This window comes from Theropithecus gelada, chromosome 3 (genome assembly GCF_003255815.1).
Source record: "Theropithecus gelada isolate Dixy chromosome 3, Tgel_1.0, whole genome shotgun sequence".
Classification (NCBI taxonomy): domain Eukaryota; kingdom Metazoa; phylum Chordata; class Mammalia; order Primates; family Cercopithecidae; genus Theropithecus; species Theropithecus gelada.
In genome coordinates this window covers 168750807-168776324 of record NC_037670.1, presented here as the reverse complement: position 1 = coordinate 168776324, position 25518 = coordinate 168750807, and the positions used below count along the sequence as shown (strand labels likewise).

At 45.9% G+C, this 25518-nt stretch overlaps 1 protein-coding gene across 1 annotated transcript; it reads left to right on the top strand.

Annotated features, from left to right (window-relative positions):
• Window positions 1-2913: 2913 nt before the first annotated feature.
• On the top strand, window positions 2914-24841 carry NOBOX (NOBOX oogenesis homeobox). The gene is given in 13 exon segments (XM_025381103.1): window positions 2914-3068; window positions 11531-11640; window positions 17151-17178; window positions 17180-17273; window positions 19841-19862; window positions 19865-19922; window positions 20173-20744; window positions 21470-21672; window positions 21913-22019; window positions 22293-22378; window positions 22597-22825; window positions 23190-23494; window positions 24201-24841. Coding segments are annotated over 13 exon segments (2271 nt in total). The 3' UTR covers window positions 24503-24841.
• Window positions 24842-25518: the final 677 nt, after the last annotated feature.

Here is a 25518-nt window from a genome sequence, read left to right as displayed (position 1 = left end):
TGTCTTTGCCCCTTTCAAAGATACTCGCCTCTCTCCTCCCCACCAGACACTTTAATATCATTTACACTAATTATGCAGCGGGATAGATTATACTTAGAAATATAAGACCCCTTTCAGACAGCCGGAAAAAGCCAGAAAGTGGAGGAAGAGCCCCTTCTTTCTAGTGAGAAGAGGCCAATGAAGCAGAAGAGTGCATGCTCATAACTTCCATTCTTGGCTTTCCAGAATGTGTTTATTGATGTTAATCTGTTCTTGTTCTATCACTGAGTACTAGTTATATGGGCAGCAGAAAACTCATCTTCTTAGCTCTTAGATCTGCAGACCAAGAAGAGCCAGGTCCTAACCTGATATGGTAACTATTGTATAGCATTCAGTGATCCTGGAATGGGTGCCAGATGCATTGATCAAATTGAAGTTTTAGGTTGTCTATGGAAATTGGGAATAAGGAAGTGATATGGTTTGGCTGTGTCCCCACCAAAATCTCATCTCAAATTCCCATAGGCTGTGGGAGAGACCTGGTGGGAGGTAACTGAATCTTGGGAGCAGGTCTTTTCCATGCTATTCACATGATAGTGAATACGTCTCACAAGATCTGATGGTTTTAAAAAGGGGAGTTTCCCTGCACAAGTTCTCTCTCTTTGCCTGCTGCCATCCACGTAAGATGTGACTTGGTTCTCCTTGCCTTCCACCATGATTGTGAGGCCTCCTTAGCCGCATGGAACTGTAAATCCAATTAAATCTCTATCTTTGTAAATTGCCCAGTCTTGGATATATCAGCAGCATGAAAATGGACTAATATAGAAAATGAGCAGAGTGGGGTGTTGCTGAAAAGATACCCAAAAATATGGAAGCGAATTTAGAACTGGGTAACAGGCAGAAGTCAGAACAATTTGGAGGGCTCAGACGACAGGAAAATGCTGGAAAGTTTGGAACTTCCTAGAAACTTGTTGAATGGCTTTGCCCAAAATGTTGGTAGCAATATGACAATAAAGTTCAGGCTGAGGTGGTCTCAGGTGAAGATGATGAACTTGTTGGGAACTGGAGCAAAGGTGACTCTTGTTATGTTTTAGCAAAGAGACTGGTGGCATTTTGCCCCATCCTAGAAATTTATAGAACTTTGAACTTGAGAGAGATGATTTAGGATATCTGGTGGAAGAAATTTCTAAGCAACAAAGCATTCAAGAGGTAATTTGGGTGCTGTTAAAAGCATCCAGTTTTATAAGGGAAGGTGAACATAAAAGTTTGGAAAATGTGCAGGCTGACAATACAACAGAAAAGAAAATCCCATTTTCTGAGGAGAAATTAAAAACAGCTGCAGAAATCTGCTTACATAATGAGGAGCCAAATGTTAATCCCCAAGACAATAATGGAGGGAAAACATCTCCAGGGCATATCAGAGGTCTTCACAGCAGCCCCTCCCATCACAGTCCTAGAGGCCTAGGAGGAAAAAATGGCTCTGTGGGCTGGGCCCAGTGTCCTTGTGCTGCGTGCAGCCTAGGGTCTTGGTGCCCTGCATTGCAGCCACTCTAGCCATGGCTGAAAGGGGCCAAGGCAGGACTTGCCTGTGGCTTCAGAGGGTGCAAGCCCCAAGCCTTGGCAGTTTCCACATGGTGTTGAGCCTGCAAATGCACAGAAGTCAAGAATTGGGGTTTGGGAACCTCTGCCTAGGTTTCAGAAGATGTATGGAAATGCCTGGATGCCCAGGCAGAAGTTGCTGCAGGACCGGGGCTCTCATAGAGAACTTCTGCTAGGGCAGTGCAGAAGCAAAATGTGGGGTCAGAGTGTCCACACACAGTCCCCACTGGGGCACTGCCTAGTGGAGCCATGAGAAGAGGGTCACCATCCTCCAGACCCCAGAATGGTAGATCCACTGACAGCTTGTACCATGGACCTAGAAAAGCCACAGACACTCAACACCATCCTGTGAAGGCAGCCAGGAGAGAGGCTGTACCCCGCAAAGCCACAGGGGCATAGCTGCCCAAGATCATGAAAACCCACCTCTTGCATCAGTGTGACTACAATATGAGACATGGAGTCAAAGGAGATCATTTTGGAGCTTTAAGATTTGACTGTCCCACTGGATTTTGGACTTGCATGAGGCCTCTAGCCCCTTTCTTTTGGCCAATTTCTCCCATTTGGAATGGCTGTATTTACCCAATGCCTGTACCCCCATCGTTTCTAGGGAGTAACTAACTTGCTTTTGATTTCACAGGCTCATAAGCAGAAGGAACTTGCCTTGTCTCAGATAAGACTTTGGGTTGTGGACTTTTGAGTTAATGCTTAAATGAGTTAAGACTTTGAGGGACTGTTGGGAAGGCATGATTGGTTCTGAAATGTGAGGACATGAGATTTCAGAGGGGCCAGGGACTAAACGATATGGCTTGACTGTGTCTCCACCCAAATCTCATCTCAAATCCCCACAGGTTGTGGGAGGGACCTGGTGGGAGGTAACTGAATCATGGGGGCAGGCTTCCCATGCTGTTTTCTTGATAGTGAATAAGTCTCATGAGACATTTTTAAAAGGGGAGTTTCCCTGCACAAGCTCTCTCTTTGCCTGCTGCCATCCATGTAAGATGTGACCTGCTCCTCCTTGGCTTCCACCATGATTGTGAAACCTCCACAGCCATGTGGAACTATTAAGTCCGTTAAACCTCTTTCTTTCGTAAATTGCCCATCTTGGGTATGTCTTTATTAGGAGTGCGAAAATGGATTAATATAGGGGGTAAATAGATATTCAGTGATCAAAAGAGCAGGCTGAGGCAAAGACAATACTGTTGTCCCAAATATTCCACTTTCTCACACATTTCCCAGGGCCCTTCCAATTAATCATGACCATAGACTAGTTCAGGCTAACAAAATATGAGCAGAAAGGAGGGGTGTCAATTTTCAATTTCCATTCTCCCAGTGAGGAATATGAATAAAGATCATCTTTTGGACCTGCAGATAGTCTTCAGGAAGAATGGAGAGATAGAGACAGAAGAAGTTGAGGCAGTTGAAAGGCCTTCATTTCTCCTGCTGGCAGGGCTGAGGAGGATGATGTGCTCTTCAGATGAAGGAGCTGTAAGATGGTCAGCTTGGGCCTTTGTGTACATGCAGCAGAATGCCCTGCTGACCAGTGATGGACATGTACTATGAGAGACAAATTAGCTGTGTTGTTTCAAGACTCTGGGATTTGAGGATTCATTTTTTTAAAATGCAGCATAACATATCCTGTCCTAGTCACACTGCAATCTTCTTTTTCCTCTTTCATAAGGTTCACACTGTACACATCTTTCATGGATGGCTCTTTTTGAACAAACAGTGTATTAGTTTGTTTTCACATTGCTGATAAAGACATACCCAAGTCTGGGCAATTTACAAAACAAAGAGATTTAATTGGACTTACAGTTCCATGTGGCTGGGGAAGCCTCACAATCATGGTGGAAGGCAAGGAAGAGCAAATCACATCTTACATGGATGGCAGCAGGCAAAGAGAGAATGAGCAAGACGCGAAAGTGGAAACCCCTGATAAAATAATCAGATCTCGTGAGACTTATTTACTACTATGAGAACAGTATGGGGGAATCCACCCCCATGATTCAATCATCTCCCACCAGGTCCCTCCCACAGCAAGTGGGAATTATGGGAATAACAATGCAAGGTGAGATTTGGGTGGGGACACAGAGCCAAACTATATCAAAGAGTAATGAATATTATAGTCCCAATCCTGCCTAAAATGTTGCAAAACAACATTACAGTCACTCTAAGCCACTTTGTACCATGTACTTTTGTCACTCCTTTAGAAAAATTCTTCAAATGTATTAGAGAAAGCTTTAAACTAGATTTGGTAAGAAAGTCTAGTGAAGAAAGCCCCTCAGACTTCAGGGCCAGATATCCATGATTGTTACATAGTCTCAAAGGCATATGCTTTTGTTTTGTTTTGTTTTGTTTTTGTTTTTAATGACACAGGGTACCCAGTTCTCCATCTTGTTTTATGGAAACTTGAGCATTTGTTGGTTTATAATCACACACATTCCTTGGTCTCAAATATCACTGTTTTCTCCTGTGCACAGAAAGAAGGACAGATCTCCCAGCCTTGGCCAACAAGTACCAAATATTCCACAGTGTTCTGAGTGTATCAGAGAAGATCTTTGCCATTTGAGTAAAATTAGAATTATGCTATAGGCCATGTAGGGCCCTGTATTGGGGACAGAGAATGAAGGGAGTAATACTCACCGGTTCTGGACATCTAAGACACTAGTTCTCTGATGTTACCAAATCTAAAACTCTTTTGCCCCTGCATTTGATGATTTGCCTTCCTCAGGGTAGTCTAATTTCCAACACCAAGCATTCAGAATCTTATAATAAACAGGAACACTGTACTGAAGTTATAATAGAATCTAATTTTAATGAAGACTATGAATTAAGGTCATCTTTTGGATCTGCAAATAGTGTGTTTTCAGGGAGAAATAAGAAATAAAATAAGTTATATATGAAAAGGGGGGTGCAAGTATAGAAGTGGAAGGGACATTGTCAGAAGGAGGCAAAGAGTGCAGGAGGGTAGGCAGGGACAGTGGAGGCACTCACATATACAGTGTGCATGTAGGTGGAGGTTTGCTCCACAGAAAAGCTATCAGCTATTCACTGTTTATGCCGTGAGAAGCAGGTAGGACACTGAGGGAGTTGGCTTACATACATCATCTCATTTAATCATCCCATTAGCTGATAAGACTGATATTTTCTGTTTTATATGAAAAAAACTGAGATTAAGACAAATGTGTTCAGAAAATCAGTGACCAAATTGCAGTGCAAAACTAAGTCTTCCCTACCGCAAAGCCCAAATTCTTTTCTTCAGCATTTGATAAATTATATTTTTTCAGTTTTATATATCGAATATCATTAATTTTCCCCTGCCAATATACAGTTCGTGTTGCGCCCTTCTCCAAGCTAAATCAGGTATGCCCCCTGCCCAAATTCTACATGGGATAAATCACATGATAACATGTGTAAAAGGACAATTTTGCATTTATAGCTACATGTGCATAGAAGAAGTCAAAACTGAGTGTTAGGTTCATCAAGACTGTTTCCAATCAGATGAAGTCATTAAACAACCATGGACTTTCAGCAAACCAACATCCCAAGCTGATAAAGGACTCAGAATTGTGAGTAATCTGGTATGTCAGAACCAGTGTACCAAAGTACAGAACACTTTGACTAATGGAACATGATTAAGCCAAACATGTGCAAACAAGAACTCATTTTGTTCCATTCAGAGACGGAGTTTTCAATCACTGCTTAGTATAACCACCTTGAAGCCCCTTCCTAGTGAATAGAGCCTTTTGATCCTCACCTTGACTCCCTCCTGTTAAGTATTCAGTGAATTTTGTTGACGGTATATACTCCTTTGTCTGGCAGGCAACTAAACTCAGGAGAGAGAGACAGACAGAGAGAGACAGAGAGTAAGGGAGTGTGTGTGTGTGTGTGTGTGTGTGTGTGTGTGTGTAGCATTCTGGTGGACGTTGTTTTATTCTGAGACATAACTGATTACGCTTCTCCCTCTTGAATAAGGAGGTGGGCTTCCAAAATGTTTGCTCTTTCCTAAATTGTTAGCCTTCAAGAACAGTTAAGAATCTTGAATCCCTAATATACATTATACCGAGACACATGCCCCAGGCAGTTCAGGGTATACCTGAGACATAGCTGTCTAAGACACCAGCTTCGATCAGGCCAGAAGTAGCTGATTCCAGCTCTTTCAGTTGAAGTTGACGCTTTGGAAGTGATTATATTCCCTTTATGGAACTTCCAAAGAACAACTCTTCCTGTGCTTACCTCTCCCAGACGTAAGTCACGGAACTCCACCATCTGTGAGAGAAAAATCCCAGCTATTGGCTATGAATTGTTTTAATGCTGAGATAAAGGCTTAGAAGAGAACCAGCACCTGCCCAGCATCCTCCGTGATTAACATAACACAGAACACCTGCTAGACCATGGCGGCTATTCCAGTCCAAGTTTTATTTTTTTAATCATTCCCACATTCCTCCAAATAAGCAAGCCAATACTATTTTCAGAAAGCAAGATTATGCACTGTGACAGGGCATTCATTCAGAAGTAGACATTTGCCAAGAACCTAAGTCAGGCGCTAAGCTTGGCTGGGAGATGAAAATGTGAATACGATGTCGAGGTTACTGCCCTTGAGGAGATGAAGACATCTCCATCAGGTGTGTAAGTCAAATAACAACACTCCATAATAGTATCCTAAGAACGTAATAAAATCATATCCTGTAGCAACTAACACTCAGGTCTGGTAAAATTTAACAGATATCCTGTAGCAACTAACACTTAGGTCTGGTAAAATTTAACAGAGGGACTGGTAATTGAGTTGGGTCTTGGGGAACAAGTGGAATTTGGAGAGATGGAAGATACAGGGGAATAAAGTCATTCTAGGCAAAGACAAGAGCATGTGCAGTGCACTAAGACATGAAAAAGTACGGATACGGTCAAGATGTGGCACGCTGTCTTGAGTTACTAGAAGTGGGTGAGGTGTGGGTAGGGGATTGTCATGAAGTCTGCTTGTAATGTACTAAGTATGCTAAACTAATGACTTTGAACTTTATTCTGTACACGGTGAAAAACTAGTCAAAATGTATAGTTTGTGGGCACTTCATCTTCCAGCCAAAATGGGCAAATAGACACCATATTTACCCTACCATCCAAACAATTAGAACACTTTACAAAATATGTAAAACAATGATTTTCAGATATTGGACAACAGCCAGTACAAAACAATCATTCTTGAGAAAAAGGAAACAAGATGAGCCCACAATTACTGTGGCTTATTGTCTAGAGGAAAGTTCCAGATTTCAGGCCAGAGGGTGGTCTACCTGAGTTGAGGATACAGAATTGAGAATTTGGGTGGGTACTGGGAAGGAGAACACCCAGACAGGAGCTGAAGGAGAGAAGGATGGAGCAAGAGAACCCTCAGATGGGGACTAATTACTGCATGTGTGTGAGGAAACTACCCTAGCCAGGAAAGAACCAATTAAAAAGAAAAGGTAAAATAACCAGTAAAGTTCACACAGGGCCAGGAATAGTTTGGATTTCTACCAGTCGGTATGGAAGGACACTGTAATTCATGGGGTATTGGGTGGAATATTTAGAATATATTGCTTTGGTAGTAGGGAAAATTAGCCTTAGATGGAAGCCTTCTTTATCTTAAAAAAACTTAAAAAGTAGGTCTTGAAAGGATGAAAGTACTTCCAAGTAACAGGATACAGAACAAGCACACAAGCACACACACACACCCTTACATACACACACACACACTCTCACACAGTAAATCTAGTAAATTCACAATGTTACAATGTATAGCATCTAATAAAACACATCCAGCCATGCAAAGAAGCAGAAAAAAAATGAGCCATAATCTGAACAAAAGTATTGATAGAACTAGAAATAAAAATAGTAGACAAGGACATTAAAGCAAGGACATTAGACAAGGACATTTCATCCATTCAGGAAGGTAAAGGAGAATATTTTCATGTTTAGACATTGAAGATATAAAACACCCAAATCAAACATCTAGGGATGAAAAAAGTTAATGTCTGAAATGACAAATAAACTGGATATAATAACTACAGACACTGAATAAGAAAAAATTACAAAACTTGAAGACATAGCAATAGAAACTCTCCAAAATGAAACATAGAAACAAAAAACATGAACAGCTTTAGGGAATTATAAGGCAACTTCAAAAGGCTAATATATGTAAAATTGGTGGCCCCAAATGAAGGGAGAGAGAGAAGGGTGGAAAAAAATATATTTGAACAAATAATGAAAAAATTCTCCCAATTTGATGGAAACTATAAACTCACAAATTCAAGAAGCTAAATGAATCCCAAACACAAGACACATAAAGAAAACTACACTAAGGCACATCATAAACTATTTAAAATCAGTGAAAAAGAGAAAATATTAAAATCAGCTAGAGACAAGAATCACCTGTGCAGAGAAACAAAGAATGGTGATAGCAGCTTTCCCTTTAGTGACAAAGGTAGCAGCTTTCTCTTTAGTGACAATATATAAGTTAGAAGAAAATGGACCAACATCTTTATATATTCAAGAAACAACAACAAAACATATCAGCATAGAATTCTATACCCAGCTCTCAGAAATGGAGACAAGATAAACACCAATCACAAATATAAAAGCTGAAAGAAATTACCACCAGATTTTTACTACAGGAAATCTTGAAGACATTCCTTTAACATGGAAAATGATATCAGGTGGAAATTTGGATCTATCCAAAGGATACAGCACTAAAAATGGTAAATATGTAAGCAAATGCAGAATACTCTTTTTCCTTATTTTGAAAATATTTTTTAAAGATAACTGACCATTGAAATAAAAAAATAACCACGTGTTGTGGGGTTTATAACATGTAGAAGAAAACTGTATAACGATAGCACAAAGGCTGAGAGGGGAGACACAGAAGTCTAATGTTGTCTGTAATCCCAGCACTTTGGGAGGCCAAGGTGGGCACATCACCTAAGGTCAGGAGTTCAAGACCAGCCTGGGCAACATAGTGAAACCTTGTCTCTACTAAAAATACAAAAATTAGCTGGGCATGGTGGTGCACACCTGTAATCCCAGCTACTCAGGAGGCTGAGCTGGGAGAATCACTTGAACCCAAGAGGCGGAGGTTGCAGTGAGCTGAGATCGCACCACTGCACTTCAGCCTGGGCAAAAGAGCGAGACTCTGCATTAAAACAAAAAAAAAAGTTTAATGTTGTAAGGTCTTATATTTCAATGAAGTGATTTAATGTCACTTTAAGGCACATTCTGATAAATTAAACATATATCCTATAAGTCCTAATGCAATCACTAAAAAAAATCAATGAATGTTATAAATCAATAATATATTCAATAAGCCAACAAATGAGATAAAATTGAGTCATAAAAATAACGACTCAAAAATTAGCAGAAAAGAGGAAATAAGAACAAATGTGACAAATAGAAAAAGAACACTAAGATCATAAATTTAAACTCAACCATATCAATAATTTTTTTTTTTTTTTGAGACAGAGTCTCGCTCTGTTGCCAGGCTGGAGTGCAGTGGTGCGATCTTGGCTCACTGCAACCTCCACCTCCTGGGTTCAAGTGATTCTGCCTCAGTCTCCCGAGTAGCTGCAATTACAGGCATGTGCCACCATGCCAGGCTAATTTTTGTATTTTTAGTAGAGATGGGGTTTCACCATGTTGGCCAGAATGGTCTCGATCTCTTGACCTCGTGATCTGCCTGCCTTGGCCTCCCAAAGTGCTGGAATTACAGGTTCAACAAATTTTATATGTGGTCGAAATGCCCTAATCAAAAGGTAGAGATTGTCAGACTGAATTTTAAAAAGCGAGATTCAACTATATGAAGCCTACAAAGCCATTTTTTGGTTGTCTGTGCCCATCTTTGTAGACTGTACCAGCCCTAATGGGCTGTAGCTCTAGCTGTTGCTTCTCTTCTCAGCCTCTGAAAAGCAATGGCCTCTGGTGACTATGGACTTTACCAAAGTATAGTGCAAGTCTCATTGTATTCCCTAGAACGGATATTGAAATGCCACATTTTATCCCTAGTTTCTGGATTCTTCAGCTCTCAAAATGGCCAACCCATATTTTCAGGAAGCATTCTAACTTAATGTGCTTACCAAATACCTGTAATGTATCAAATTGTGAACTTCCCAAAACTGCAACATGTATCATGAATCTGATAATCTTCTCTCTTCCAACTAAAAGGTCCACATTATTAGTTCATTTATTAATTCATTCAACAAATAGTTAACACTTAGAGCCCAGCCACTGTGCTAGATATGTCCTATACACAGGTATACATTGTTGAAACAAACTGGGATAGTTTCTGTACCCATGAAACTTAAAATATAGTAAAAGAGGTAGATTGTAAACAAATAAACATATAATTACATGTTGTGTTAAGAGTTGTAATGGATACAACAAGAAAATATCAGGAGGCAAATGTTAAGTAGATAATGTGGCTGAAATAATTGACATTGAGAAATATCATTTAAACTAAATCTTGCCTATGAACTAGTCACAAGAACAAAGAGAAGAGTTTGGCCAAGCACAGGAACAGTGTATGTGAACCCCTTGAAATGGGAAAACTTGATCTATTTCAAGTGCTTGAAAGATCTGAAGAGTCACCTGAGATGAAGCTGGGGTGGGAAACTGGAGCCAGATCACACAGGATCACAGCAAGAAGTTTTAATTTTCCTCTAAGTACACTAGAAAATCACTGATGCATACAAATAGGAGAAAAACATATGTGACTTAATTTACGTTTTTTTTTTTTTCTTTTCTTTTTTTTTTTTTTTTGAGACAGTCTCACTCTTTAGCCAGACTGGAGTGCAGTGGCACGATCTCAGCTTACTGCAAGCTCAGCCTCCCAGGTTCAAGCGATTGCCCTGCCTCAGCCTCCCTAGTAGCTGGAATTACAAGTGCACACCACTACGCCCAGCTAATTTTTTTTGTATTTTTAATGGAGACAGGGTTTCACCATGTTGGCCAGGATGGTCTCCATCTCTTGACCTCATGATCCTCCTGCCTCGGCCTCCCAAAGTGCTGAGATTATCGGCGTGAGCCACGGCGCCCGGCCTTAATGTACATTTTAAGACTTTCACATGCAAGTCTCTGGAAAATTGGTGACAGTGGGCTGGGAGTAGAAAAAGGGCAACAGGAATAATCTGGCAGTTTCTACAGACACTGTGTGAGAGAGAGAAATCAAGGGTGATTCCAGCTGGGTGGAGGATACAAAGATCGGGAGGACAGGAGGAGTGACAAGTTTGGGGGTGGGAATCAGGAATTCAGTTTGAAAATCAGGTTAAGTTTGAGAGATGTGTTTCCCTTGCTCAGGAGCCCACATCAACAGAGAAGCTGAAGAACTGGACCTTGGAAGAGGATCTCTAAGAGTTCAGATAATAATCTAGGTCTCCTGATTCAAGAATGCATATCCAATGATATCTAGTACATCTCCAGTTCCAAATATGGCTTCTTCCTCTCTGTTGCTCTGCTCTCCTTTTCCTTATGACTGCTCTGAATGAGAGCCTAACTGAGCTCCAGGTTGCCCACTCACAACCTACACTCCCTTGCACCACCTTAATAACATGTGCAGCATGCAGCAATGCAGCTTGTAAAACAGAAACGATCAGAAGCCCTTTGCAAAACAAAGGCCGGATCTCATAGCCTACCCAGTTTGATTGCTTCCTTCCAACCAATGGAATGACAGGTTTTGCAGGCCTAATTATTTGTCAGGTAATCAATCTAGTCTGCTATCATTGTTTAATCTCTACGCCTCACTAAACGCAAGCCTAATGTTTCACCATTCCCTCCTCCATGCAAAGGAAGTTGCTCCCAGCTTCTAACCCACACTACTGCTCTTGCCCTTGATTGACATCAAGCAAAGGAGATATTTAAAGACAAGCTCAAGTATCTTCAATTTTACAGATTTAGGATTGTCACCATAAAGTGAGCCTAAAGTTTGTTTCCCCAAAAGGATAGAGGAACCCGCTGGCCATGACACTGCTCTCCTTTTGACACTAACATCACCAGACCTGGAGGGTACCTGGGACACCAGAGACAAGGATGGCTTCGAAGCCCAGGAGGGTGAGCTCATGTCCTAGAAGCAACAGCAAAATTGTGAGCACCACACTCTGGACAGAAGACAAAGTTGTCTTCCCATACACTGAGGACTCTTGGCAGAGCACCCCCTTGGGATCCACTGACCTTAGACTCAAACATCAGAAAAATCTATCAAGCCACTGGTACAGCCCCAAGATACCGAAGGAGGAAAAAATACCTTGTTCAGGGACATTCTTGCCTCTCACTAAAGCTAAGCTGCCCTGCTGGCTGTCAACTTTATGACTCAAAATCCCAGAACTCTTCTCGAAGTTACCCTTAGCTGTCCACTTACCAGCCAGGCAGCCTGTCTATTCCTGTGAAATATACAACTTCAGGGCTTCTCACGGGCTTGGGACTATTAAAAAAAAAAATATATATATATATATAGAGAGAGAGAGACCAATAACCAAGTGGAAGAGGTGTTTATTTTTTAAAAGCCATTACGGGACAAAGATATAAGCTTTATTTCAAATTTGCCTTTTTAATTTTTTAAAATGTATAATATTTAAGTTAAAAAGATTGCTCCAACAGTTGGAAAATAGTTAAATTACAGTACTGCCACTCAATAAATTCTGAAGACTTCGAAACAATACAGAACTGTGCTTTTCATAGTACATTTTAAGGAAGAAATGCTTGAAGTTATATATGGAGTGTAATTACAATCATGAAAATCATATACAAAACAGCAATAATGGAAAAAATCCTGTGAGGAAATATGCCAAATTGTTAATAACTGATACTGTTGTTTGATGAGAAATATCATCTTTTTCCTTTCATTGTTCAGTATTTGCCATTTTTTCTAATAAATTTGCATTCCTATTATGAGACATGTTATTGTTTTACTTTTAGAACAAATTAGATATAAATTCTTCTACTTTGCCTACCCACAGCCCTGTTAAATATGTAGGTATCATTTAAATCTATATTTTAAAATTACCATCAAGCAAAGGTTAATAATGCTACTATACCAAAATGTTATTTCTGTGAATTATATTTAACCAAGTCCAGGAGAACCAAACTTGTGGTCAGAACACTAGGATCAACTTTTTTCCTGCTTTTTGAGATAATTGTAGATTCACATGCAGTTGTAAGAAATAATACAGGGATTCCATATTCCCTTTTCCTGTTTTACATCTTCTGTCACGCCAGTGCAATACCACACTAGGAAACTGACTTGATACAATCTGTGACCTTACTCAGATTTCACCAGTTTTCATGCACTAGTGTGTATTTAGTTCTGTGCAGTTTTATCTTGTGTGTAGACTTGTGGAACCACCGCTATAGCCAACATTCAGAACAGTTCCATCACTGCTGCTATGCTTTTGAACTCACAGCCACTTCACTCCCCTGTTCCCTAACTCCTGGCAATGGTCAACTTTTCGTCACTGAACAATTACCCATCCCCCATGCAGGATTCACTATGCCAGTATAGTGATGGATACAATCAAATAAACAGTGGAGGCTAGTGGTTAGGAGTGCAGGCAGAAACTACACTAACTGGGTTCAAATCTGAGGTGGCCACTGTCACTTTTGGAGAAGTATTAAACTCTTTATGCTACAGTGTCTTCAGTAAGATGGGGATAACCACATAATAGAACTGCATAGGGTAGTTAGAACTCAAGCAGTTGATACTTACAAAGCAAGAAGAAAGCACCGGGCATGAATAGCTGCATGTTACTATCTAAGAACTCCCAATCCAGTGGAGAATACACAAAGCCCTGATCAGTTCAGCCTGTGAGCAGTGATGTAATATAAATGTAAACACAGTACAAGGGGAGGCCCTAGGAGGGAGCAGTTAATTCTGGCTGTGGAAGGCTGAGCTAGGCTTCCCCAGAAAGGGAATATTTGGGTTGGGTTTTGGAGGATGAGTAAGACTTTGCCACGGGAAAAAAAAAAAAAAAGATGTTTCATGCTGATAAACAGCTTGATCAGTGACCCTGAGAAGGCATGGCCATTTCTAAGGGGTAAAAACTTGGAACAAAAATCTGGAAGAGTAGGGGAGACTGTGGGGGCAGGGGAGTGGTGGTAGCCAAACAGGAAGCCTGAGTGAAGGTTGGGGCTGGGTTTTGAGGGGTCCTTGTATGCCATGCTGTAATTAGCAATCGCGATTGCAATCCTGGAGAAGACTAGAATACAATAGAAAGAACAAAGTGCCTGCAAAAGTCAGGCACATCAGGAGGAGAGAATTAGAACGGATGTGAAAGTATGTTCTAAATTACAAAACACCAGCAGTGGCGATTAATTGCAAACACTAGCAGCAGCAGAAAAATGTTTAAAACACGGTCACCATTCTTGTTAGACGCACATTATCCTGAGTGTCTGGGGCAAAGGCATTAGAAGTTACAACGCTAATTCACGCCAGAACTTGTCCTCGCCCTGCCCGGCAGTTTCCACTCTAGCCAGGTGTTCCTAATTCCCTTCACAGGCAACCTGAAACCATCCTTTTCTGGGATTTCCACAGGAAGCCCCTGGGCAGGGACTTTGGCAGTTGCCAGTGTCTCTGCCAGTCTCTGGGACCATTCACTTTTTCCCTGTCATCGGTCCCCAGTATCTATCCAATCATCCGGCCATTTGCCCAGGCTCTGGCAGTGCTGGTCCCTGAACATGTGCCTGGCTCAGGCTTCCCTTCGCTCTCTCTGCCTTGGACATGTCATCTCTTCCTGGTGGTTTTCCAAGGGCCTTGACCTCCCATACTTGCTGTGACTATGATCTCCGGCCAGGGCCGGTGCAGATTTCTGCTTGTCTTTCACAACTTATTCTTGCCTTTCTGGTACTAAGTCTTCCAATGACCTGATGCTGCCTACACTGGGGTGTGGCCCACAGAACAAGAACACATTACCTTGTGGTTTTGCTTCAAAAAATGTTCTCAATCAGCCGCCTTCTTCTGGTTATTTTTCTCATTATAGAGAGAGAGGGAGAAGGAACCAAGAACACTTATTTCACTTACTCTTCACAGACTGAAAAAAATTAACTACTTTTTTTTAGTATCAGACACCTTCCTTTTTGTTCTGGTGTTCTCATATCTGTGAGGAAAAAAAAAGATTTTGGAAGAAATGGCTCTTGCTAAGTACATGGTGGTAATAGTATAAAGTCTGGCTCTGAAAACTAAGAAACCAGAAAAAAAATTAAAAATTTAAAAAATACCTCCCTGTCCTCTAAACAAAGTTGAGTTAGTCTATGAACTAGTCAGCTGATCACAAAGATGAAATGCAACCAAACAGGACTTAGGAAGAAATAGCCCCAAGTTTCCCTAAAACAATACCTTATTGTCCTCCATACAACTGAGCTGTCTCTTTGCATCTAGCCAGTATTTTAACCTCCGTGACAAACCTCCCTCATTTGAAGTTGATCCATGGAAGATATGACTTAACAGGATATATCAAAAACACAACACCTTCCCAACAAAACTCATCAGACATTTTCCCATGCAATGTACGTCTTAGATAAAATTCACTTGCAGCCAATAAAATTCTTCATGTAAATAAACAAAAACATCCAACTATATTATTTGTGGGGAAAAAAATCCCTCATTTCTATGTTTGGAAAAATGCCAATTTTTTTTTTTTTTTCTTTTTTGAGACAGAGTCTCACTCTGTCACCCAGGCTGGAGTGCAGTGGCGCGATCTCGGCTCACTGCAAGCTCCGCCTCCTGGGTTCCAGCAATTCTCCTGCCTCAGCCTCCCAAGTAGCTGGGATTACAGACATGTACCACAACACCCAGCTAAATTTTGTATTTTTAGTAGAGACAGGGTTTCACCATGTTAGCCAGGCTGGTCTCAAACTCCTGACCTCAGGTGATCTGCCCACCTTGGCCTCCCAACGTGCTGGGATTACAGGCATGAGCCACTGTGCCCAGTTGGAAAAAATGTCAATATTTTAAATTCCCTAAGTCCCTATGCCAATCTGTTGCAGAGTTAGAACCTGTATCTTTCACAGTTTGCGGAAGGGTGCCATATAGCCTATGGGGAATTTGGATCTTTGCTTTCTGACCTTCACCCTGGCAGAGAGGAGTCAGCCAGAGAGAGGAAATACAACATTAACAATGGCAGAGAAGGATGACTTATTTTCAGTTTAATGTGATAGGATAATCTGTTAAGAAATTAATTGCACCTCACTTCTCACTGCAGTAGACACCTCAGTAACGGACAAAAGGTCATTTCCTTTCCCCACACAGGCCCCTACCATCCCTTGCCCCTACTCCTATCCACAGGATAGTTTTAACTGACTTTGTTTTTGCAAAGTCTAAAAGTGTCTCAAACTCTGCAATGTACAAAAATTACCTGAGGGGCATCAAATGGATGTTTCTGGGTACCTCCTTGGACCAGCCAATTACGATTTCTGGGGATTGGAACCCCCATTTTAAACAAATTCCCTAAGAAATTCTGATCCAGGGGGTTTTAAGAACATTCTTTGAGAAACATTAGGCCAAAAAAGACACACACAACACCACACAACACCACTGAAATACCGCGGTGGGTAACACAGGGGAGCTGAGGATCCAGGGGAAAGATCCAGATCTCAGAGCTTGGCATTCATGCTGGCAGTCAGGGGTCACTGTCAGGTTTTAAGAGGGACTGTGATGTGGTAAACTCCACAGCTCATAGCCCACGTGTCGCCTTCTGCAAGAAGCTTCCATCCTAGTCCAGAAGGGGTTCCTGCTCCTCCATGCTCCATACTTTCATACTCCATAGCCTTTCATACTTCTAACTCACCACTGACCACACTATCCTGACATGATCATTTGATGATCTCCCCTCCACCGGTAAGCATCTGTGAGCAAGGACGTGCCTGGGTTCCATTTACCATGTCACCACCAAATGGTCCTGATTTTTCATCATCAAATGTTCCTGGAAGCAACGTCAGTGCCCCATAACTCCTTGCTCACTTGTCCTGGAATGCTTCATTTCTAGCAGAGAAACTGGGCCCCATCTGCCTGAAGGCCTCATGAAACAGAGGCTGTCCACGTTATGGAAGGCATGGAATGAAACAGGGGATGCCTGAAGTCTTGATCATATTCGAAGTTAGTTTACATTTTTGTGTTTCAGAAAGAACTAAATCTCTCACCATCCTCCAAAGTCCACATGTGTAGGCCAAGCCCCTCAAGGCAATTAAAGGAATAGGAAAATGTACCCACAGCTGATTTCAGCATGAAAGCACGTGGTGTCCAAAGTCTTTTAAATCCTTAAAGCAAAACACCTGGATTCTGTTCCAGGCCGCCCGCTCCCCACCCAGCTCCAAGCACCTGTTTCTATCTGACCAGCCCTCCCACTTTCTACCCCTCCCCGCTCAGAAGAAGAGGCAAGAATTTTTAAATTCTGATTTTGCTTGTATAAAGATGCTAAGAAACATTCTGTGAACTAGGAATCATGAGGCTCCTCCCCCCTCCCACACCCCCCACCGTGAGATCTCCCCTATAGAAAGTCCCTTCCATTTTCAGAGAATAAAATCGAAACATCAAATGGATGGGAACACAGTGACCACACCGTCCCTGGCAGGGCCGCCTCTGACTGTACCTGAATTTCCTCTGTGGACTGCACCCGATCTACGGAGTCTGTGGCTCTTTCAGCTCCTTCGTCATCATCTGGTGCAGCGCTTGTGCGCTGGAGGCCCTCAGATCAGTACCGGGGCCGAGCGCCGTGGCTCACGCCTGTAATCCCAGCACGTTGGGAGGCCGAGGCGGGAGGTTAACTTGAAGTCAGGAGTCCTAGTCCAGCCTGGCCAACGTGGTGAAACCCCGTCTCTTCTAAAAATACAAAAATTAGCCGGGCGTGGCGGCGGGCGCCTGTAGTCCCAGCTACTCGGGAGGCTGAGGCAGGAGAATTGCTTGAACCTGGGAGGCGGAGCTTGCAGTGAGCTGAGATCTCGCCACTGCACTCCAGCCTGGGCAACAGAGCAAGACTCCGTCTCAAAACCAAAAACAAACAAAATCAGGAAGGGGACTTTGAACTCTTTAATACTGAGGCTTGGAGGGGCCCTAGCATGGGATTTGGGCAACCCAGCGCTTCCCCTTTGAGGAGTGGCTCTAGAAATCGCCTTCCACAGTCCACAGGGAAGCGCTTTAGCCACGATCCAGGACTGAGTCCTCCCTAGGGTGTGGGTGAGCCCCACGGCTGGGCCCAGCCCCCTGAAGACCACCGGGTAGCCTCGCTCCCGTCCCTCGCCCCAGCCTCGCCCTACAGCCCCGCCGCGGGAGGGGCCGTCTGGAGGAGACCCGCACCTGGGCCTGGGCTCCTGGCTGGGGGGAGCCGAGCAGGCGGCGCCCAGGCCCGGGTCCTCCCCGCCCTCGCAGCTGCCCCAGCCGAGCCTCCCGGGCCGGCCTCGCCCTGGGGGTGGGGGTGAGGGGGAGCAGCCTCGGGCTGCGGCTCCCCCGGCCCGGCCCGTGCGGGCTGCACACCTGCCCGCCCGGTGAGGCTTCATTAGGCCGCGCCTGTGCATCACGGGCCGGCCGCGGCGGCGGGAGTCCAGGCCATGGAACCCACAGAGGATCCCTGCCAGGGACCGCGGGGTGAGTGTGGAGACCCTGTCCTGCGAGGGGGTCAGGCTTTGGGGGCTGTGGGACTGGGGGGGCCTGTGATCACCAGTTCAGCGTTAGCGGACCTAAGAGCTTCAGTAGGCCAAGGGCCGGGTGGAGTCGGTGGGGTAGGGTGGGAGGAGGCCGACCTCACTGCCCCTGAGCTTTGGGTTTGCAACCCATCCCCCCTCCTCCAATCTCCCAGCGCCCTACGGAGAGAACCCTGGGAGCCCCAGGACCCTTCCAGTCTGGGGTCTGACACCCGTCCCCTTCTTACAAGGGCACATCACTCCCATAGGACAAGTGCTTACGGAGCACCCACAGTGCTGGGTACCAGGCTTTTTGCTACAGTACAAGCTCTCCTAAAATGCTGTAAAACAAATTTGTCCCTGCTTCCCCACACCACCAGCCAGCTTTGTCCCTTCACTCCATAGAGGCCTGTGCATCCTCTTCACCAGCCCAGACCCTCTCATGCAAGTCGAGTCCAGCCTGTGTCCTAGGAAGGGACTTGGAAGGGCACCCTTGACCATGACCTTCTTCCTTGACACTCTGTTAGAAAGTCATTCCTACGGCCAGGCGCGGTGGCTCATGCTTGTAATCCCAGCACTTTGGGAGGCCGAGGCTGTTGGATTACCTGAGGTCAGGAGTTGGAGACCAGCCTGGCCAACATGGCAAAACCCCATCTCTACTAAAAATACAAAAATCAACTGGGTGTGGTGGCACACACCAGTAATCCCGGCTACTCTGGAGGCAGAGGCACGAGAATCGCTTGAACCCAGGGGGCCAAGTTTGCAGTGAGCCAGAATCGCACCATTGCACTCCAGCCTGGGCGACAGAGTGAGACTCCATCTCAAAAAAACAAAGCAAAACAAAACAAACAAACAACAACAACAAAGTTATTCCTTAAGACCTATCTCATGCAATTTTCATTAATATAACAATAGCTTAGTCGTTACTAAGCATTCATTACAAATGTTCCAATTTAGTTGGAAATGATAAAGCAGCTCCCTGAGCTCAGGGTTCTTGGAGTTATGAGTCAGTTGGGAGGTGAAAGTGGGGGGACCATTTGATGGCCCCAGGAAGGACTCCATGTTGTGATTAAGTACACAGAGTATGTGCTCAGGGTGCTGTGTGATCTTGGACACATTGCTGTCTCATCCTCATTCCTTCATCTGTTAGAAGGGAATATTAGCAGTGCCATTCTCGCAGAGGTTAAATATGCACTGTGCTAATCTTTGAAAGGTGCTTAGTGCCATGCCTGGAACATGGTAAGCTCCCGATGCATCAGTCAGCTCAAAGAAAGGAAGCCAAGCTTTAGGGATAAGTGGTAGGATTTTTAGTTCTAGCTGGGTTTCCTTACTCGAAAAAGAGGTTGACCAGAGACTGAGATTCTGCTTTGCAGGGAGCGGGAGGAAATGGACATGCTGGGTGGTGGTTGGTGGGGGGGCCTGTATGGGGCTGAGTAGGGTTGGCAGAGACAGAGTTCCGTGGTTGTCCCTGTTATCTCTTTTGATGTTCTTGCCTCAGCTGCTGGAGATGATCGAATCCTGCCTTGTCCCATTTCCAAGCAATAATGCCTATGTTAATAATGATGCAGCAGGAACAGCATCTCGCCTTGGGAGAAGCAGAATCCCTGTCAATCTGTTTCTCTTTGTCTTCCTGGTCCACCCCCAGCCCCAACATGATCCCTTGGAGATACTGAACAGTCCCTCAAACTCATACCCCTGGTGTCTGGGAAAAAGGGAACTCACAGGGAGTGAACACTCCCAAATTAGGAGATACCATGAACTAAGGCCTTCTCAGAATTGCATGCATTTGTCTAGATTTTTGAAAGAAGTTGGGTTATCTGATTTAATCCTCACAAGAGTCAAGCTAGGAAGGTAAGTGTGGAATTATTACCCCATTTGATAGGTAGACAAATTAAAGCTTAAGATCAAACCGTTTGCAGAGCAGGAAGCAACATTTCCTCTTGGCCAGTTCTTCCTTCGCCCTGATGCGAAGGTCAGTGGATGTTGGCTCCCCACAGGCCAGGAAGCTGCAGAGAAGGCCCTGGCTGCCGGACCCCGGGAGGAGGAACTGCTCCGGGGCTCAGCCCCTCATGCTCAGGACACTCCGAGTGAGGAACCGCCACCCTCCTGCACCATCTCAGGAGAGAAGAAGCCGCCAGCAGTCTCTGGAGAAGCCACTGGGGCTGATGCTGGGAGACCGTGCCCGCCCCCCCGCTCCAGGGCTCTCCACAAAGACAGAACTGTAGCCCGCTCCAGGCCCCAGGCGCCGGGGGAAGATTGCTCCCTCCCGGTGGGCGAGGTGAAGACAGGAAAGAGGTCCTATTCTCCAGCCCCTGGGAAGCAGAAAAAGCCTAACGCCACGGGATTGGCCCCAACATCATCTCCTGGTGCCCCTAACTCAGCCCGTGCCACACACAACCCAGTGCCCTGTGGGTCAGGCCGGGGGCCCTGCCACCTGGCCAACCTCCTCAGTACATTGGCACAGAGCAACCAAAACAAAGACCAGAAGCAGGGGCCCCCGGAAGTGACTTGCCAACTTAAGAAAAAGACACGAACCCTATACCGCTCAGGTAAGTCCCTAAAGAGAGGAAACTGAAGAGATCTGGGATCATCCTGGGAAAAGGTGGGGCTGTGCGAAGAATCTACGCCCAGGAGACCCGAGGGATGTGGTTAGTTTGTACATCACTTTGTCCCGGATTCTCTCTTGGGCCGTGGTAGTGCCACTATCTCTGACCCTCAGAGGGAAGGTTGGGTTATCACATCAGAAAATGAGGTTGGAGCTGGGCACAGTGGCTCATGCCTGTAACCCCAGCAGTTTGGGAGGCTGAGGCAGGTGGATTACCTGAATTCAGGAGTTGGAGACCAGCCTGGCCATCATGGTGAAACCCTGCCTCTACTAAAAATACAAACATTAGCCAGATGTGGTGGCCTGTGCCTGTAATCCCAGCTCTTTGGTAGGTTGAAGCAGGGGAATCGCTTAAACCCGGGAGGCAGAGGTTGCAATAAGGTGAGATTGCGCCACTGCACTCCAGCCTGGGCGACAGAGTGAGACTCCGTCTGAAAAAGAAAAAAAGAAAATGACTAGGGTAGAAAAGTAAGGAAAGTAAACATACCGCTCTCGGCTATAGCACCCAAGAGTGAGAAGGCCCAGCCCAATAGGAAAAAGGCTTTGGGAAAGTGTTGGGTTAGGGGCAGTGGCCCCATCTGTTAGAGATACTTGGTGAGCGTCTCTCTTTCTCTTTGCCTGCCTGTCACTGGCATTTGTCCTCTTCACACAAGTTTCTTCTTCTTTCAGATCAGCTGGAGGAGCTAGAGAGGATATTCCAAGAAGACCACTATCCTGACAGTGATAAACGCCGAGAGATTGCCCAGACGGTGGGGGTGACTCCCCAGCGCATCATGGTAAAGGGGGCTGGCTCCCTGGTGGAAGGGTGGATTGGCGGAGGGCCCACCATTGAAACTCTTGAATTGCAGAGTGAGTGCTTAGGGGTAGCCTGGGTAGAAGCTGAATTGAGGCCTCAGAAGTGGCTGTGTCCCTGACTGTTTCCAGAGTGCCACAGCCTGAGAGCATTAGGAGAAGGCACTGCAGACTTTTGATAAAACCAGCCTGACAGAGGCCTCAGAAGCAGAGTGCTGGAGTGACCTTCCAAAGCCCTGTAGCTCCTTGTGCAACAGACAGGACCTAAGCCTGAGTCTCTGCCCCTCTTCTCCAGTTCTTCAAGCACCTTTCCCCCGTAGGTGTGGTTCCAGAATCGCCGGGCCAAGTGGCGAAAAATGGAGAAACTGAATGGGAAAGAAAACAAGGACAATGCTGCAGCCCCTGGCCCTGCCAGCAGTCAATGCAGGTCAGAATTCCTCCTCTTTCTGTATCATCCCTGTGGGTAGAAGTGGGGTCCAAGCTGGGATCCTGAGGGTCTAGAAGGAGAGCATTGGAAGGCTAGGCATGAGTCCTGGGGTTGCCAGCTAAGATTTACAGGGATTTTGGCTGCCATGGGATTGGGAAGTTGCCAATGCTCTGTAGGAGGCAGAGTTTAGGAATTGGTGTCTCTCCTGGCAATGATCGCCTGGGCAAATCCAGAGACCACCAAAGCTACAGTCTTCATTCTTCCTGCCTCCAGTTCTGCAGCTGAGCTCCTACCTGCTGTGCCCATGGAGCCAAAGCCTGACCCTTTCCCTCAGGAGTCCCCTCTGGATACCTTTCCAGGTGAGCTCCCACCTTCAGAGCTGGGGGAAAATGGCAACTAAAGATAGTGAAGACGGACCTTGTTTGACGGAGGTGGGAGTGACCGGAGTCCTCCAGTGTTTCGGCCAGCAGAGCCTATTCAGGGGGACCTGGCATGTCTTGTGTCTACCATTCAGCAATGCCAAACCTGCCTCCCATTGCCCTTACCCTTATAGCCCCTCTTTGCTTTCTGCTCCTAGAGCCCCCCATGCTGCTGACTTCCGACCAGACTTTGGCCCCCACCCAACACAGTGAGGGTGCTCAGAGGGTGGTGACCCCCCCACTCTTCAGCCCCCCACCTGTGCGAAGGGCCGACCTTCCTTTCCCCCTTGGCCCTGTCCACACACCCCAACTGATGCCACTGCTGATGGACATTGCTGGCAGTGACAGCAGCAACAAGGATGGCCCCTGTGGGTCCTGGGGGACAAGGTAAGGAACCTACGGGGGGTAGGTCAGTCGAGTTATCTGGGCGGGGGTGGGGGTGTACATGGAGAGAAGACAGACCCTGAGAGAGAAGAGGGTTAACTGAGGGGAGCACAGAGTAGTACAGGAGTTGGGGATGAAAGAGATAAGGGGATCTGGGGAATGGCCTAGGGGATCACAGCAATAGAGCAGAAACAAGGGCAAGATGCTAGGAGCAGGAGGCAGGAGAAGAGGCAGCTGCAGCAGCCTTACAAGGCTGGGGTCACCATGGAGATGAGGAGGAGTTGAGAGGAAGGGACTCAGCTACTGTAGTAGGAATGGGGAGCTCCTCCACCCCTGCACCTCACCAGCTGTTCCCCTGTCCTTGCAGCATCACCCTGCCACCCCACTGTTCATATTTGGAAGAGCTGGAGCCCCAGGATTACCAACAGAGCAACCAGCCAGGACCCTTCCAGTTCTCCCAGGCTCCACAGCCCCCACTTTTCCAGTCCCCTCAGCCCAAGTTTCCCTACCTCCCCACTTTCCCCTTCTCCATGCCCAGTTCACTGACACTTCCACCGCCCGAAGACTCTCTGTTTACGTTTCCCTGTGGCCCCAGTGGGGGCACGTCACAGGGCTATTGCCCAGGTGCCTCCTCAGGGCAGATCCTGATGCAGCCCCCTGCTGGGAATATGGGTGAGTTGGGGCTGGGAGAGAAGGTCCCCTTGGGATTGAGGAAGGTGGGTGGGAGGGGACAAAGAGCCACGTTATCTGGAGGGTAGACTGAGGCAGGTCATGCGTGGTGAATAAAACCTTCGGTTTATGAAGCTCTTCTCCCTCGAATTCTGCAGAGGCTGCAGAGCACAGGGAGAGTTAGCAGAGAACTCTGGAGTCTGGCATTAGGAAAACAGGTTTGAAATCCAGCTCAGCCAGTTACTAGCTCTCCTGAGTCTCAGTTTCTGGGACTCTGAAATGGGACTCACAGTTCTATGTCAGGGAGGGATTTGGTGAGGATTATAAACAACAGGAGTGAAAATACTTGGCTTAGAGTAGATGGCAGCTAATATTCTGCTGGGCCACTCGGACCTCTGAAATCCCAGAAACATCTATCATATTAAAACTAGATTCTAGCAGAAGGGGAGAAAAGATCAGGTGGTTCCTGGTCTCCTTGTTGCGTGTATGAAACAGCATTGGCCTGATCCATGGTTCGCTTTGTGTCAATGTTACTAAACCACAGGACCTCGAGTGCTGGAGCCTGTGTCCTAAGGGTGGAAGACTTGCACTGAGGTCCTAAGCTGCATCTGTGTGTGTTGGGGCACGGGGGGATCTGTTGTAGAACACAGTTAATGATAGTTGATACTGTCGGTCCTGTCTGGTAATCCTACACCCTCTGACCCCACAGGCACAGCCTCCTGGAGTGACCCCTGTTTGCCAGAGCTGCCCTTCCCTGGTCCGTTCTGCCCGCAAGCTCCAGGGCATCCCCCAGGAGGGGATGGCTACTTTCCTGATCTATTTCCAGCTCCCTGCACCCAGGCTCTGGGCAGGCAGCCTTCATCAGCTCTCTCCTGGCTGCCTGAAGGGGCCAGACCAGGGACTGGGCTCTTACTCAGCAAGGCAAAAGAGGAACTGCCAGCTGCTTCCCTGGATCAGCCCTCAGCACTGGAGGAGGCCAGAGGGGATGACAAGAATAGCCATGTCCCCTAGTTGGGGGGTCAAAGAGTGAAAAGAGGCTGCTTGGTGGGACAGGATTAGGCCCGCTGAGAGGACAGGGGTTGGAGGTTTGGGAAAGAGTGTGGACTCTGTAGACTGAGGGGAGAGTCAGATGTTTCCCCTGTGTAGGCTCGTCTTGCTGATATGAGAAGGAAGAAAGAGGGCTGGCCCTTCCCTTTTCTTCACACTCCGTGTGGGGGTCCTGAAGGAAGCAGGTGGCCTGTGTTACTTCTGAATGTTGTATCAGGTGTTTTTGTTTGTTTCCTACCCTTGCTTGACAAATGAGCTGGAGTGTCCACCGTAAGCAGTAAACTAGTCCGTCCTGGGGTTTTCTCTGTGGTGATGTGTCTCCGTGATGTGTCTCCGCGCTCACACTAATGAAGAGCTCCGTTTTCTTCCTTTTATTCCACTTGGCTGAGCAGTTATTGGATGCCATTCTCAGGTGGGCACCACTGGGCAGGACCACATGGAGGGCCTCTTCCCTGGGCCCATCTCTCCCACTGAAGAAGGAACTGGGCATCTGGGGCTTTTCCTTCAGTCCCAACATGTAACCATATTCTATTCCCAAACCCATGACTGACCCTGAGCAAATCTGAGTCTGGGCCTTTCTCTGGAGGTTGGGCCCTGTAGGGACAGGATCACAAGAGAAGCCTGAGAATCAGGCTAGAGAGGTCTGATCCTAGGGAAGTGAGGTCACTTCTCTAGGATTGTGAACGATGACTTACTTTCCCACAGCTCTTTTGAGTGTGTGTGTTGAGGGCGGCCCGAGGAGCACTCCGAGGATAGCAAGTAGACAGTTCTCTCCCGCACAGGAGGACATGACAGCATCCCCAGACTGTAATGGCTCAGACCTTACTGGGCCAGAATGAAGGGTCCACAATCTTTTCTGTCTCTCCCACCCCAGCCTGCAGAGGCACCAAAAGACACTTCGCTAAGCGCCTTGAGAGATCACCCCCCTAAAATGATCACCAACCATTTCATGCTTAACTCTCCCTCATAGACTGCAATTT